This window comes from Triplophysa dalaica, chromosome 18, assembly GCF_015846415.1.
Source record: "Triplophysa dalaica isolate WHDGS20190420 chromosome 18, ASM1584641v1, whole genome shotgun sequence".
In the NCBI taxonomy this organism is placed as follows: domain Eukaryota; kingdom Metazoa; phylum Chordata; class Actinopteri; order Cypriniformes; family Nemacheilidae; genus Triplophysa; species Triplophysa dalaica.
Genome location: NC_079559.1, coordinates 18,284,760 through 18,300,602, shown reverse-complemented (window position 1 = coordinate 18,300,602; position 15,843 = coordinate 18,284,760). Strand labels below are relative to the sequence as shown.

Here is a 15,843-nt window from a genome sequence, read left to right as displayed (position 1 = left end):
GGAAATGGTTAATCACTGTTAAGAATCTTTTAAAGGGGTCAAATGACACTGCTAAAACGAATATTATCTTTGTTATAGATGTAGGGCAATGTTTATACAAGATTTAAGGTTCAAAAACGCTGTCTTTTCCACATACCGTGCATGTTTGCATCTCCTCTTTGCCACGCCACTCTGAAACGCGCAGATTGTTTATCGCTCTGAACCGCAGGGTGTGCTATGATTGGCCAGTTAACCAGTGTGCAGTGATTGGTCGAATTCTGCAAGCGTGTAATGCCTCTTGCCATATTTTGAACATCAGGTTCCAATGCAATTGTACTGACATGTACGCCCACCTCACTTGCGAATACATTTGGGCGTTTTAAAAAAAAAATCATACCACGGACTGATGTAGATTTGTGGGGGTGTGGTTACACGAGGCGTTTCAAGCAGGTCTGGTTAATCATTCCCTTTTAGATAGATTGCATCTTTTGTTCCGACACTAGTTTTTGCTATTTTATGTGTCTAATACATGCATGGTCAACATTTAACACAACAAAGACACTGCAGAACACATATTCGTGCAATATGACCCCTTTAGGCACCTTTATTATTGAGAGTGTAGGGATAGCAAAGGGGTTTGTGAGTTGGATGGTATTAGGTATTTCTGTACTACAGAAAGTAAATTGGTGATGAATACTGAGAAATATACTGAATAAGTAGACATTTTTGTAAACTTAAAAATAAAGACACTTGGAGCACATGCTGAACAGACTTAACGGGAAACATCTACAGGGATCAGACCTTAACGGAAACATTGGCAGTGATCAGATGGGGAGTATGGAAGTATATCTCAGCTTAGGGTTTTGAACGAATGTGTAATTATATAAAAGCTAACTGTCTTAAGCTGGCTCTTATGTTTCTTTTGAAGACCTCTATATCAAAACTGCCTTAAAAAATTGCCCAATATCATTATATCTTTGTAATAGCTTGTAGGTATTCAGTTAAGACTGGGATCCGGTTCAACCTTTGGGGTAAAATAAATATATATATGTACATATACCTATTGTTGAACCTGATGTGTTTATTATAAACGAGGGCAGGTTGTCACATTTTTACTTGGCCAGTACAGAACAGATATGTTTATGTGTTCATGTTTGAATTATTTTCAGTTGGCTAAAATAAAGGTAGATACTTTCTTGATAAATGTTTTCTTTTTAATGTTTTGATCTCCGAGACACCTTTTATTACATTTTTTCTTTCTTTCTTCAACCCCATAAAGTTTACCATGACTTGTTACCAAGCCTTGCTCAAACTGAAATTGACCTTTGAAAATAAACCTCAGTCTTCACCAATAGGCCTATACAGGTTTTATTCAACAAGAAATGAATGATTGAAGTATAGATCCTAATCGAAGGGTGTTTGAATGATGGGTCCGGTCAGATGGACCATCTCTTGTGAGATGTCCTTTCTTTAGTCTAAAGTGAGCAGACCTCCCCATATCACTATGACTGAGCGGTGCTGACTGAGCATAGACTTCGTGCGTGCGCTTCTGCACGTGCGCAGTGCGCGAGTTTAGACGCGCTTTATAAAGTCATTACATTGATGGAAGTGTGATAGTATGATGTAAATAACTATCTAGTTTATCTCCCAGTTAGAGACAATTCCGCGTGCTTCAATAACAATAGCGCCATTATTGTAACGAGTCCAGCAAAATGCCAATGCGATAAAAAACCGAGTCATTTGAATAACTTCAAATGTTATTTCTCAAAGACGTTTAAGAAAAACAAAGAACGCAATGCATTTGACTAAAATGCGTCCCACAGTGGTTACGCTTTAACAAACCGCTGCAACATAATACAAGGATTACTAAATTAAACAAAAGGGTGAAGACGTTCATGGTTTGCGCAGTGTAAAAAAACAGCTGCGGGTCACATTGGGTGGCAGTATTATTTATATGGAGCCGTTTAGACTACATTTCAAGTTGCAGAAATCTTTATAGAAAACGCAATTTAAAACAGGGGCTGTGCACTCTTACGAATAAAGAATCTTTGGTGCCTGTTGTACATTAAACATTTATTTTGAGAGTCATTTAGCCTTCCTCCGCCGTATTTCAATAATTAGAAATACAGCATTTGAGACTGAATTTGAGTTGAAGCACACAAATCTCAGTCGTAATGTTATGAATGAGCGCAATGTCTGTCACTCTAAAGCGGACACGCACGGACGGCTGCATCATTTGTATAGAACAACATTGAGAGGATGCGAGTGTTTTCCCAAGCACCTTTCCCAACTTAAAAGGCACGTCCAACTTTACGCCATACGCAATTCCCTGCCGCGCCGGGAAGCCCATTTAAATGACACGGATCAATGAATAAAAGTTTGAGCCGTGGCCGTGTGAGAGCGCGTGCTGTGATGTGATTGGGCTGAACGGCGGGCTCGTGATGCTCGGGCATATATAAAGGGCGACCTGCGCTCCTGTCATGCACGCCGCTGGGAGAAGAAACTGGTGAAGAGATCAACCGGACCGACGGAGCCTTCATGATACTGTCTTCATCACGCGCATTTTCTCAACGAAGTCGCCAAGAACGCGTGCCGTACGCCTCGAGAAAGAGATAAGGGAAACCCTTTGATATTCCCCTTCATTAAAAAGAGGCAGTGTAATCTAGTGAGAGATGCCGCTAAGGACCGGACTTTTGCTTCTCGTCGTGCTTATCGCAGGCGCCTACGAACTGGATCACAACGAATCGTATTCGCCCAGAAGAGCACGCTTCTCCGCCAACAGCCCCTGTAAGTAGGAACCGTGTTGGAATAACGAACCGGTTTTATTCTGACACGCACGCATGAGCGCTTGCATGCTTGGTGATGGGTAGATGTTCCGAGCTGTCATCTCCTCTGTGACTTAGCTTTTCATCCATTGCATCTATTGAGCGGATCTGTGGCAGATAGATCAAATAGCCTCAGTGAATATCATCTTCGTCCTCTGACCCGGCATCCATCCGGCATGCTGTAGATCATGCGCTTTTCAGGATTCATAGCTCATGATGATAACTTGCTTCTTTTGATGCATTGAGCGCGATGAATGAATGTGAATTATGCCGGTGCGCCTTAAAGGCAGTTTTTCTGTATCTGGTGTGCTTTAGGGCTTACTTCCGAAATACTTTCCATTGGACAGATACATCATTTTAGACAAGAAAATATGCTAAGTAACCTACGTTTAAAACGTGAAGAGCAAGAACACAGTAAGTTTTTAGAACACATTTTTACAGTTCTTTCTAAATAGATTGACAAAGTACACATTTAGTGTGAATCTGGGTTAATGGTTTTCAGTAAATGAAGGACTAGAGAGTCAATCTAAAAAGACATTGCTCAGTGGGGTCATTATCATGCTCCGCATAGCTCAAGGGGGCTCAGGCCAGCTGCTGGAAAACTACCTTCCTGCAAAGTTTTGTTCCGGCTTTAATCAGACACCTGAAGCAGAGGTCATCTGGTTTATTTGAACTTTCATTAAGCAGATCCCCAGGTGCATGATTGAGCAAAATGTCGCTGAACACACGTTGGTCCATGTAGGTCTGGTTCATACCGTAGCAGGTATAGAGATTTTACAGGTAGAGGGAGGGTGTGCGGTTGATGTACAAATCATTCGCCTCTGTATTTTATGGGAGTGGGTGCAGCGGATCATTTAATTAACATTGTTCGCACTTGAAAGGACCCGGTGCTTTTATAAATGATGAATTGTTTCCGCTCATTATATTAAAGGGAAGATCTGACCTTAAGGTTTCCAAAAGTTACACTCTTCGTCATCTTTGCGAATAACGTCTGTCGTTAATATTCTGCAGACAAATGCTTGTCCAAGTGTCAAATAGTGGATCTGTGTGTGGTATGGGACATTCAGTTCCGTTCTGTCTCTGGTTGGGACGTGAAAACCTTTGTCAGACTCCACTTGGTATTTGCATAACTTCCTGTTGTACTTAGTTGCCAGGGAGACATGTACTGACTCAGTGCTTTTGAGACAAAGAGACAGTAGTGCACCAATAATTCCAAAAGACCAACATAGACAATATATACTTTCCTAAACCAAAAAAATGTGTCTGTAATAATTTGTATAAGATAAACACTCTTTTTTGTATGGTTGTGTTTTTTGGTTATTTGCGCTTAAGTAATTGTACTTTTGAGGTGATACTTTGTGAGGGTCATCTATTTAAGGGGAATTCTATGCGCATCCCATTGATGTCATAAGATGTGTTGATGGGAATGTGATAAAATCACGGATGAATAGTAAACCGGCTTTAAACAATGAACAAAAAGTCCAGCTGTAAATGAAAGAACTCTACCTGACATATTAAGACAATGGCAGCGCAGTCTCCAAATCTGCTGGGTACAGCTGAGTCATGCACCAGGGCCATGGGTTCAAGTTGGGGTCACAGCTCTGCAAGTTGAAATCTGAACAGGTAAGCTATGTTAGAGTAGAAATGAATTATTCATTCTAACAATTCAGCCTGTTAGGCTGTGTGGAAAAATGTAATATCACCCGTCGAGAAATGTGTATAGGGGCACTGATAACTTACCCAGTTGTGGTTTTAGTGCACTTGATGTGACATGAGCAAGCAGGAGAAAAGGCAAACACAAGACGAAGCATTGTCTATTGATGTTTTTTTTCTCAGAACTCATTTTACTTCTGACCTGTCAGGGCTCATCACGGTACCTTCAAAATGATTAGAGTGAGACAGCCAAGTTGTGTTCAAGTTTCATTAGTCGTAATACGTATGTTTAATCATCATGCCTAATTCCAATTGCAATACAATATGTTCTCTACGAAAGCATCAAATGAAAGATCAAACCCATATTTTTCCGGCCCTGAGAGATACAACACTAAAACCGTTATGTTAAAAGCAAAACAATCTTTTACGTTACGTTACGTTTAATCCCTTTTATGTAATAGCATTAAATGACTTAGAATTTGTTAATGTGTTATGACTTAACTCACCTGTTTTTGAATGTGCACCTTAACTGGGTGGCCCAATTTATTGGTAACACCGTTTCTCACTGTAGGTTACCAGTAATGTTGTAGGCACAGTTTAAAGGAATACCACGGCATTGATTTCAAAACGGAACCATTTAAAAAAAAATCTTTAAAACTATATATATCAATATTAAAAATATATTGTTTTTAAATTTTAGTTTAAAAAAATTTTCAGTTTTGAAACCGTGACACCCTAAGGGAGTGATCACATAGAACCCACTTTTCATGCTCATGCCATGCTGCTCTTTTGGTTGAATTTAAGAAAGAAATGTATGTTGCTAGGTAATCACCAAAACAGCTTTACTGTCAGTCAAAGATTATAGCGCGAGTGCTCTAGTTGCTGTCAGCTGTCATATTATCAGAAACTGTAAACATGTACTAGCATAGGGCACTTGCTCTGACCTTGCTCGGTCAACCCGCGTTTTACTTTAGGCGCTCAGAGCGCTCCGTCAAAGACACCAGGGGCCGCAGGCAGCAAAAACGTGAGGCGCCAACTGAAAACCGTTCAAAAGAGGCGCGTCTAACAGCAGTGAACGTATTCTATGTGACCGGCCCCTAAAACAGTTAAATCGGGGTATTCCTTGAAACCATCCCATCCCTAGTCCAGAGTTTTGTTCTAAGACATAAAACAAGGTCTAGCGACGAATCGGCAGCCAAATCTGAGTAATTTACATTTTAAGTAACATGTCAATGATAGGGCCCTCCCCATCAATGCATTGTGTTTTCCCAGTAAGACCAACCCCTGAATACAACCAGTGTGATCTTCTTTACAGATTTGTATTAAAAATATCTAGCATAAAGACACCCTGCAGGCTAAGATCACATGAGTCTCTGAACACCATGCTGTTTTTTTGCTCTGACCATAACTTGTCATGAGGCTAAAAATGAGTGTAGGAAAGTGATACAATTATGCTCATGACTTTTACAGCCATAAACTTTAATAGAAATTTCAGTAGTGATTCATTAACGTATCAAATATGTCCTAAAGAGAAATAAGACAGAAACAACTGAGACAATTGCGCACTATAAGAGACCCTGTTTACCCAACAACAATGTCGTGAGAAACGTTTTTCATTTGCGTTGCCAGACTACCTGCAGATTGGCGAAATTTAGTAAAATCAATTTATAATGCATGCCAGACCAGTAGTTGGCGATGTCACTTTGTAAATAAGGGCTCCGCTGGATGTAGTGTTTTAGTTAACCTTTTTGATGGAGAAACGCTAATAAGTATTTTGCATAGCACAAAAAACGCCATTATTGTTTTGGGAATACTCACACATGCCTATAGACTGAACACATAATACAGGCATATTGTCAGCATCAGTATTAGTGTTTCAGAGCACACTAGCTTATGGATATCTTAAGGCTTTTACTGTATATTCATACTACATACCTAAAATGGTTGAATTTTGATGAACATAAGTGGAAATTTAGTTTTACAGTTTGTGGCCCAGATATCTTGGCAAATCTGAGTCCAGTTTGAGACACCATGAAGAGTTCTGATGGATGTATTATAGCACTACTGATAAGCAATTACTAATAAAATGTAAACAGTAAAGTCTCTTATGAGTCAATAATGGCACAATTTAACTTTATGTGACGTGTAAATGTGCATATTGAGCAAGTGGCCTTAACAGAATGTACTGTACATCTGAGTTCTTGCCCTAACCTGCTCTTATGGACAATAGACATATTCACTGCATGACATTTGGGGGGTTTCTGGTTATTTCAGAAGTCTGCTTTCTGCCAGGAGCATTGAGACAGGAACACTCAGCCTGTTTTTCCTTCAGATACAGTAAGGCGAGTGTGTAGCCATACCAGTTTCTCTGGTCCACACAAGCACACTCAGGTTCTTTCTCGCTGCGGCGAGGGATCCTGGCTCTAACCAGGTTACGAATTTGTGCGGCAAAGTGTCTATAATCTTTGGCGCATAGCCTTCGGGGGTGGTGGTTTTGGACCGCACTGAATGTTATTGTCTTGTCACATGTAAGGGTAATGGAAACAATTAGGATTGTGCCAATATGACTGTCAGCAGAACCCAACACGGTGTGTGTGGGTGTGTGCAACACGGACCCAATACCCCACTCAGTCCCATTCATCACACAACAGGGGCAAACGCAGGGCACATAGCACCTAGACTGCCACAAGAAGACCTATTATTACAGAATGTACAAATATGCAGCATTACTGCTTGTAGTAGCTACAGACTACTGGTTGTTAAACATCCCATGGAAAAATGTGAAAATGTGTGCTTCTTGTAAAAAGATACTTACAAATATGCTACTGTGGAAAACTACGTGCAACTGTTCATGTTCATTTATCCGAACAGTCAGTGACAGGTTTGTGTTCATTTATATACGAGTCACCTGTTGAATACAGTAAAATGAATATGATTTTATGTTATGAGTGATGTAAAATATTTTTGATCCATTTCGAAACCATGGTGGGACAAATTAGACTATGGCGAGCCATACACTGATTGTAGTCAACACTTTTGAAGATACACTCTATGTGGAACTTCTTTTAAACTATATAGTCTATGCTTAAAAAGCATACAGTATTTCAGAAAATTGAGGTTCTGTCATATCTTATTCACAGTCATAAAGGAGAGGAAAAGAAAGGGCCAATAGATTCAGGAAATGAGACTCACATCACCTGTATGAGCAGATACTCCAGACATGTTATGTCAACTACTAAGGCACTATTCTAACTACTTTCTTTTTAGAAGATTATTACCACTATTGAGATTTTGGGGGGTTTTAACATTTCTTTGAATTGCAATTCTGTGAATTCCTATTTCAGCCATTCTTATACCAATTCAATATCCTGTGGGTCATGCAGTTCAACTCTGAATTGAAATTCTAGATATTGCCTGACTCTCAAAATTGCCCAAAATGCTTTTGGTTACTTGCAATGGATCCCATTTTAATGGTGATTTCCTTTTTCAGCGGACGTGGCACGCTGCTTGAACAGCGCCCTCCAGGTGGGCTGTGGTGCCTTTGCTTGTCTTGAAAACTCGACGTGTGACACAGATGGCATGCACGACATCTGCAAGTCTTTTCTCTATAGTGCTGCTAAATTCGACACTCAGGTATGTACATTTGTATAGAACGTATGGCAAAGTACCACTAAAATGCATCCGTTCATCAAAGGCTAGACAATGTACTGAAGTGAAAGGCCCCTTATTCAGTGAACATAAGATGAATCTTTAAAGCAAAAGGATCAGGTGAATCCTGGTGAACTGCTGCTGAAATCCATTAAGAAAGGGGTGTCAGAGCTTGACTAAAGCTTGACAGAGCTGTCGTAGTTTTATGAATATTTTGCTAACACATTTTATATTACAAAGGTATACTTATAGTACAATGCAACAACATTCTGGTAACTAAATGTACATACTTGATGTGGATTAGAGTTCAGGGTTGGTACCTACTGAAGTAATTACACAGTAAGTCCACACTGTAGTATGTACTTGGACTGTAAAATAAAGTGATACCAATATTCTCTTTTTTTTGTTGATTTATCTCTTGCATGGCTTTGTGATTTATTGTATTAGGTACAATCTAATGGGGAATTCCAATAAATCAGTTTAACACTTCTGTTTAACATGGGGTCACATACTCATTTTGCAGGGCAAGGCTTTCGTGAAGGAAAGCTTGAAGTGCATTGCCAACGGCATCACCTCCAAGATCTTTCTAACAGTCAGACGGTGTTCCACCTTCCAAAGGATGATTTCCGAAGTTCAGGAGGACTGTTACAACAAGCTGGACATTTGCACAGTGGCCAAATCAAACCCAGAAGCCATTGCAGAGGTGGCTAAATTACCAAGCCACTTTCCCAACAGGTGAGACTGCCATTTAGATTCTAAACATGCACAAAAAAGAGACCGACTACATTCTGTTTTTCTGTGATGTATTTTTAAGCAAGATAACTCCATTCACAATTCAGTATAGTCAAAGTAGTCCAGGGTAAAAGTGAAATTATATTATTAAAAATAAAGCACTGCAATTGTTCTCTGTTACAGTTGTCCTTCAATGACTCAGCTATTGTTAGATTTTGTAGCAGCAACTGGGCTTTGGAAAAAAGATTACAATGTCTGTGGGACATTTGGGAAATTCACTGTGCATTCCCAGAATTCAGCCAAAAAGGGTGATTTTTTAGAACTACCCTGGCCACTCTCTTCTATAGAAATAGGGCTGTTAAAGGGGTCATATGACACGGCTAAAACAAATATTATTGTTTGTTTGAGACGTAATGCAATATGTATAAACGATTTAAAGTAAAAAAATGCTGTATTTTCCACATACTCTTTGCACAAAGCTCATCGCTCTGAAAAGCGAGGTGTGCTATGATTTGCCAGTTAACCAGTGCGTGTTGACATAGATTTGTGAGGCTGTGGTTACACTTGCCGTTTCAGGCAGGTCTTGGTGAGCGTTCGCATTTAGATAGAATGCATTTTTTGTTCCCTCACTTTAATTTTTGCAATTTTACGTGTCTAATACATGCATTGGCACCTTATAACACACAAAAGACACAGGAAAACACGAATTTGGGCCATATGACCCCTTTAAGCTCCAAATAAAAAGACTACGTGACCCATGCTAAATTCTAAGTGTGTGAGGAAGAGGAACAGACTGTTATTTTGTAAAAATACCTACATCATGTGAATTATTTTTTAAGACCATCCAGCCCAACCTCAATAAAACATGCGGCAACATTTTTGCAAAATTATGTGACTTTCCTTCCTGCACGTAACCCTGCAGCTCCAAAGTAAATGCTGGCAATAAAAAAGTGTCTCTAAAGCAATTTTAATATTTTTTGTAAACAGAAGAAAAAGAGTGTTATAGTGTAAATTTCACTTGGAAATTGTACACGATGCATTGTTACGATTTTGGTTATTTTGTTTATCTACACATAGATATCGTGATTTACAGTACAAACAAATAATTCCAGCCAATCTTATAAACTTGATCAAGCGATTCATTGAAAATATGTGACGTAAAATATACTCGTCCAGAATTTAGACATCACTGTTTTTCTCATTAAAACACCGATGTCGACCTCAAACAAGACTATCGTATGGCTATGGAAAAATTGGAACATATAAATCACATGAATCAAATTTTTATGATGCTCTGTCATTCTTTTCCTGAATGGCCTAGTTATTCTTTGAAACGTTCACATTTTGCGTTCCACAGAAGTACTATGTGAATGAAATGATGTAAGAGTTCATTAAAGACAACAGAATTTTGGGGTTAATTTTTCCCAATTTGTTGACGCACTTGCTCAGTGTGAGTTATCTCCTTCTCGCTGCAGGTTTTATGGGAAACTACTGCAGAGTTTGATGGAGTGTGACGAGGAGACTGTGGACCTGGTGAGGGCGAATCTGTTGACCCGATTAGGCCCTGAGATTGCCATGCTTTTCCAACTACTGCAGAACAAGCCGTGTCCGTCTGCCGCAGTACCTACTGGAATGGAGACTCGTGGTGGGTGGCGATGGTCTGTAAGTCCCCACGGATACAAGAACCAGCCAAATCTACGCAGCAGAGATGCCTCTAATCTTTTTGGCAAGAAACGCAACATTGGTGACAGCTCTTAACTTCAGACCGATTTGCCAGTCCAAACTTAGCCATCAAGCTCACATACACAAGCGCAAAGTGAAAACACACACACAAAAAAGAAAGCAAGACAAAAAAGCTGTTTATTTTCCAAGGCTATACAGGGACACATTCCTTCTCAACTGGAAAAAAAGGCATGTACCAGTACAAAAAACATCTGGAATGTCTAAGTCAATAGTTATCACTTCATATTTGATGACTAGAGTTACATGTTATCAGGTTTCAAGGGGAAATCGGGCTGGTTTACAGAATGATACGTGTGCTGGTAAAGTGATCGCAAAAAATCGAGTGGGAACCATCCAGGTCGTAATATATAGAGCTTATAGACTTATTTTCATGAAAATAGAAATAAAAGGATAAATTATCATATTAATAAATAGCCATCTATGTGTATGAAAGATATCTTACAGCAAAGAAAAAAACGTATGTGTATATATACTGAATCTAGCGTTGATGTGAAATAGTTGGCATGTGCTATAGAAATAAGAGTGTACTATTTATTTATTACAGATATTTTACTATTTTAGCTGTTAACTCAATTTGCGCCTAGCTTTTTTGTGAGTCTCTCCCATTTGGCGAGAGGTATCTTCAAAAATCTATGTGCAGGAATTCATTAAAATACCAAAAAGTCACTTTGATGCCCTAAATCAAACACATTGAGTACCGCAATGTGAGATGCACAGTGATCCACACTGGACGACCAATCATTAGCAAAAACAAACTGACACACAGGAAGGGACAGGAAACTCCTCTTTACATTTTCAAAACATTCCTTTGCAAAACGTTAAAGTTGGTGGCTAAAGGAGTTTTTGTCATTTGAAAAGTTCTCTTAACTCTCGAATTGTGTCACCGTGATAATAACAGTTAATAACTTGTTATATGTTACAGTAGTGCAGTGAAAAAAAACTCTAGGAGGAAATTCAGTTCTAAGCCCAGAGAGCATTGTTAGGCTACGACTAAACACATATTTTGGTCAACTTGTTGGACAGATGAACAAGTTACTCCCTGGGGAATATGACGCGCCGAAGTGGGTTCCAAGTGTTGTTGAGACACAAGGAAAACCGAAACGTCTATTTAAAAAAAAGCATATCCATTGACTTATTAATATTTATTTTCTTACAATATTATTTAAATGTTTATTTTGTTACATTTCTGTGGGCAATGTTAGTTGAATCAGCAAGCATTAGTTTACAGCTTTTTGGTGGAGTTTTATTGCTTAGCATCCATTTTTGGGAGCTATTTGAAATGTATTTAATCAATATCTGTCATTCTTTCTCTTAGTTGACTGCAAAAGGCCCATGTTATGACTCTGTGCTGGTCATGGGGGAACACGAGTTAGGTCATATTCTTGGCGAATGTTATACGGGACCACTATAGTGCACATTTTTTAAAACGTTTATTGCCACATACTGTGTTTTCATACAGGGTCATTCAGCTGTTTATTATTAGCTTTAACAAAGTCATTGACATCCAGTATTTCATAGCACTGTTGATTTTGCTTTGTTAAAAGGGTTGGTTCAGTTCAGCCACTGTATATGACACACACACAGTTAGCATAGACGTTCGATTTGGGGCAGTAACTGCAAAGTGTTTTCTGGAGCCATTCTCGACACTATGCAATATACAACGTTTCCAAAAGGCCTATTTCTCTTGGTGTGTTTACCTACAGTGAAGGGGCAAATATCTATTCATAAGTGCTTCTTGCGGACGTTCAGATTAGCAAAGAAAGGAGGGCAATGTGAATGACTTTAGACTGAGGGCCAAATCCAATCAAACTACCGCAAAACCACTTTTGGCCGTTCCCGCTGCAAAATGAACCATTTCACCAGTGAGTTATTAAACCATTTAAATAACCATTATTTATGATTAAATAAGTCACAGTTGCTTGTTTTACAATGAACTTACACTGGCGCCATGTTGGTACTGTGGTGATAAAAGAGCAGTTTGATTGAATTAGACCCAAAAAGATGTGTATGAGGGACGGGCAGAATGACTGTTTTTCTTAAACCAAATGATCTGCAAATCTAAAACTAATTCACCAAACTATGCAATAATATCTAGTAAGGTTTCAAACTAAAATCCATGCTATCAAGCCCTGCATGGAGTAAAGGGCCATTTAAGTTTCAAACCTTAAGCAGTAGCTTTTTCTTCACCCATATGAAATCAGATTCCCAAACCCCTGTAATATTTTCTTTACATATAAACAGATATTTTCTTAATTTTATTTTTTGTTCTTTGTTTTATATCTATTTATGTTTTGTTTGTTTGTTGTTTATTCCTGCTTATTTGATTGCCCTTTTATGGCCAAATTGTTAATCCTTACTTTACTTTCTGTGTATGTTCATATGTGTATTTAGGAGGCTAAACAAGGTTCTCTCATAAAATATGCACTTTCTGTCTAATAGGACCACTATACAAGGGCATTGAAGCATTTGAACCTAAGTATGAACCTTAATCAGAATTTGCCAGAAAAGGTGCTGCGTTCTTGTTGGATGTAGGATGTAAAGGCATACAGTTGTAAGGACTTTTTGTTTCGTTTGGGAATATGAAATCGCAATCTGTTAAACACCAAGGATGTTCCTGTACCAAACAGTTGCTGCTAAATAGAATTCCAACCCCACTGTGTTATGTTAGAGCTATTTTTACAATTCAAATCCCATGATTTCGTCCTGCTTTCACTGTGTGCTCATCCCCTCGGTTCATAAAGGGGATTTTCGAAATGACCAGGGACTGGATTATGTAATTCAACCACTGTTATGGAGGTATCCAAGCAACAAGGTGTCCATACCATCTCCAAACCAACAGCAGTGAGTGCACACATTTGCTTCAGCCCAGTTCAAAGAGATTATCTCAAAAGTAGCGTAAAACGTTGATTACACATTGAAGCTTTGACCGTTTTAATAATGATTGCACTATTATGGAAGGTATGGGCACTCTTGACTTCGTCTTCTCATCCGTTGCTGAATCAAGAGACACTTCAGTTTCAGTGTAATTGTATTTTATTTTGTTAAATTATTACATTGCATTTCTTAGACTGCTGTGGAGACGATACTTGTTCTCATTCATTCAAAGCCTCTATCCATGTAGCTCGCCATGTTACTCATATATTGTGATTCAGAGAATTTTCCAAATGTAATGGATTTTGTAAACTTCAGAGAATGTATATTTTATCAAATGTCTGTATATGGTTCAAAGGGATGCCTACAGCGCTGAACGTTTATTGCAGCCCTCGGTCATTCGAACTTGAATAGCATTGTGTCCTTAACGTGATTTATGGTGGATTAGCAAAGCTTGGAGACTGACCCTTCTTGTTGCCAAATTTAAAGTTTATATAACCACTGCCTCAAGGAAACATTTAGACTCCGAGTCTTAAAATTTAATTCTGAAACATTTTTGCCTGAGTTATAGAAATAGAGTAGAATGTAGTCTAGGAGTGATTGGAATTGAAGCTATGTGTGATAAAATTGTCCCACTAATATGGTAAGACATGTTTTAGGTTAATTTAGTGCTCAATTATTAATGTCAATGATCATTACCAGAGAAAACAAAATGCACTACAACAGAGGTGATCTGTTAATACAGGTCCTTCGATATCTCTGATTCACCAAGAATTGGTGAGATTTCCTCTTTGACCCAGGGCCATGTTGACTAGGCTGTAAAAGCCGTTAAAACTGTATGGTACTCTCTCCTTTTAAAACTTGAAGTCACTTATATCTCTCATATTCCTGTTTATGTTAAAAATAAATGTTATATTTTCAGAGATTTATGCACCCTTTTAAAATGCAGTATGAAACCAAAATAAGACTGGTTGTGTAACATTCTGTTAAAGGCATATTCTTGTTTCATCCCTAAGGTTATACATGATGGAAATTTGTGATTGATTTGCACTTTATACTAAACTCGCAGACATATATACCTGTGTGTGTATATGTGTGGGGTTTCTCTCTGTGCTGACAGGTTAACAAAAGATACGAATACATCAACTATGTGTCTTTTACTGTGTAATAAACTATGATCAGATCTGGCATACAGTATCTAAGTTTGTCATAATTGTATTTTTTTATCTTTTCGGCGGCACAGTGTCCACCACTACAGCAGACTATGATTATCATTTTAAATATTGCAGTTTTGGACATTAAGCCTGATATCCGGAAACAAAAAATATGCAATGCTGAGACTGAATGCATTGATTGTGATAACCTCAAAATTATTGAACCCATAGTATCCTATACTATTTTTCATAATGTTTTTTACTTCATCCTAAATAGTCTCACTTTATAATGACCTCAGACTACTCAAAACTGTGTTTACTGAACTCCATTAATGTTAAAGGGGTCATATGACACGGCTATAACAAATATTGTTTGTTTTAAATATAATGCAATATGTATACATGATTTAAGGTTAAAAACGTTGTATTGTCCACATACTATACATGTTTGTATCTCATCTTTACCCCCCCTCTCTGAAGCACGCAGATTTTTTACAAATCTCATTGCTCTGAAGAGTGAGGTGTACTATGATTGGCCAGTTACCCAGGGTGTAGTGATTGGTCGAATACTGCAAGCGTGTGATGGAAACGAAACGCCTGTTACCATATTTGGAACATCAGGTTACAAAACAATTATACTGACGGGTACGCCCACCTTACTTTCGTATACAATTGGGTGGTCTTAGTCAAATCATGCTACGAACTGACGTAGATTTGTGTGGGGGTGGTCACACGAGGCGTTTCAGGCAGGAATGCAAAAGACACGTATGCATGCCCCCAAACCCAATCACAACCCACACACCCCCCCCGGTCGACAAATTTGAGCATGCACCTCCCCTCGTCGGCAGAAATGGTGAAGGGCTGATGTGGGCCAAAAATGCCATGGCCAATTTGTATACCCAGTCCAGCCCTGATTGTAGCATAGATAGGTGGCCAAATTACTTAGGTCATGTAGTGTGGAATAGATAGATCATAGATCCATGCTATTTAAACTTGTGAAGAGACCCTCTCCCTAACAGTCTAAAAGATGCTTAAAAAATACGCACTGTGACCAATCTGCAACCGGGCTCTTTGTCCCCAATAAGAGTCAAGGGTTGCTTATGCCTTCGGAAATGAACTTTCTTAAACTCACTTCACAAACGCGCTGAAACTGCAAAGTGTGCTCCGTTCTGTTCTATAAAGAGGCCTGGGGAAAGGAAGTGAGCCGTGCGAGAGAGATGAGCCGAGGCGAGGCAGAA

At 38.8% G+C, this 15,843-nt stretch overlaps 1 protein-coding gene across 1 annotated transcript; it reads left to right on the top strand.

Annotated features, from left to right (window-relative positions):
- The first annotated feature begins 2,482 nt into the window (after positions 1-2,482).
- stc1 (stanniocalcin 1) lies at positions 2,483-14,648 on the top strand. The gene is made up of 4 exons (XM_056730122.1): positions 2,483-2,766; positions 7,948-8,090; positions 8,629-8,840; positions 10,313-14,648. The coding sequence occupies exons 1-4, from the start codon at positions 2,652-2,654 to the stop codon at positions 10,593-10,595; spliced, it is 753 nt and encodes a 250-aa protein (XP_056586100.1). The 5' UTR covers positions 2,483-2,651; the 3' UTR covers positions 10,596-14,648.
- Positions 14,649-15,843: the final 1,195 nt, after the last annotated feature.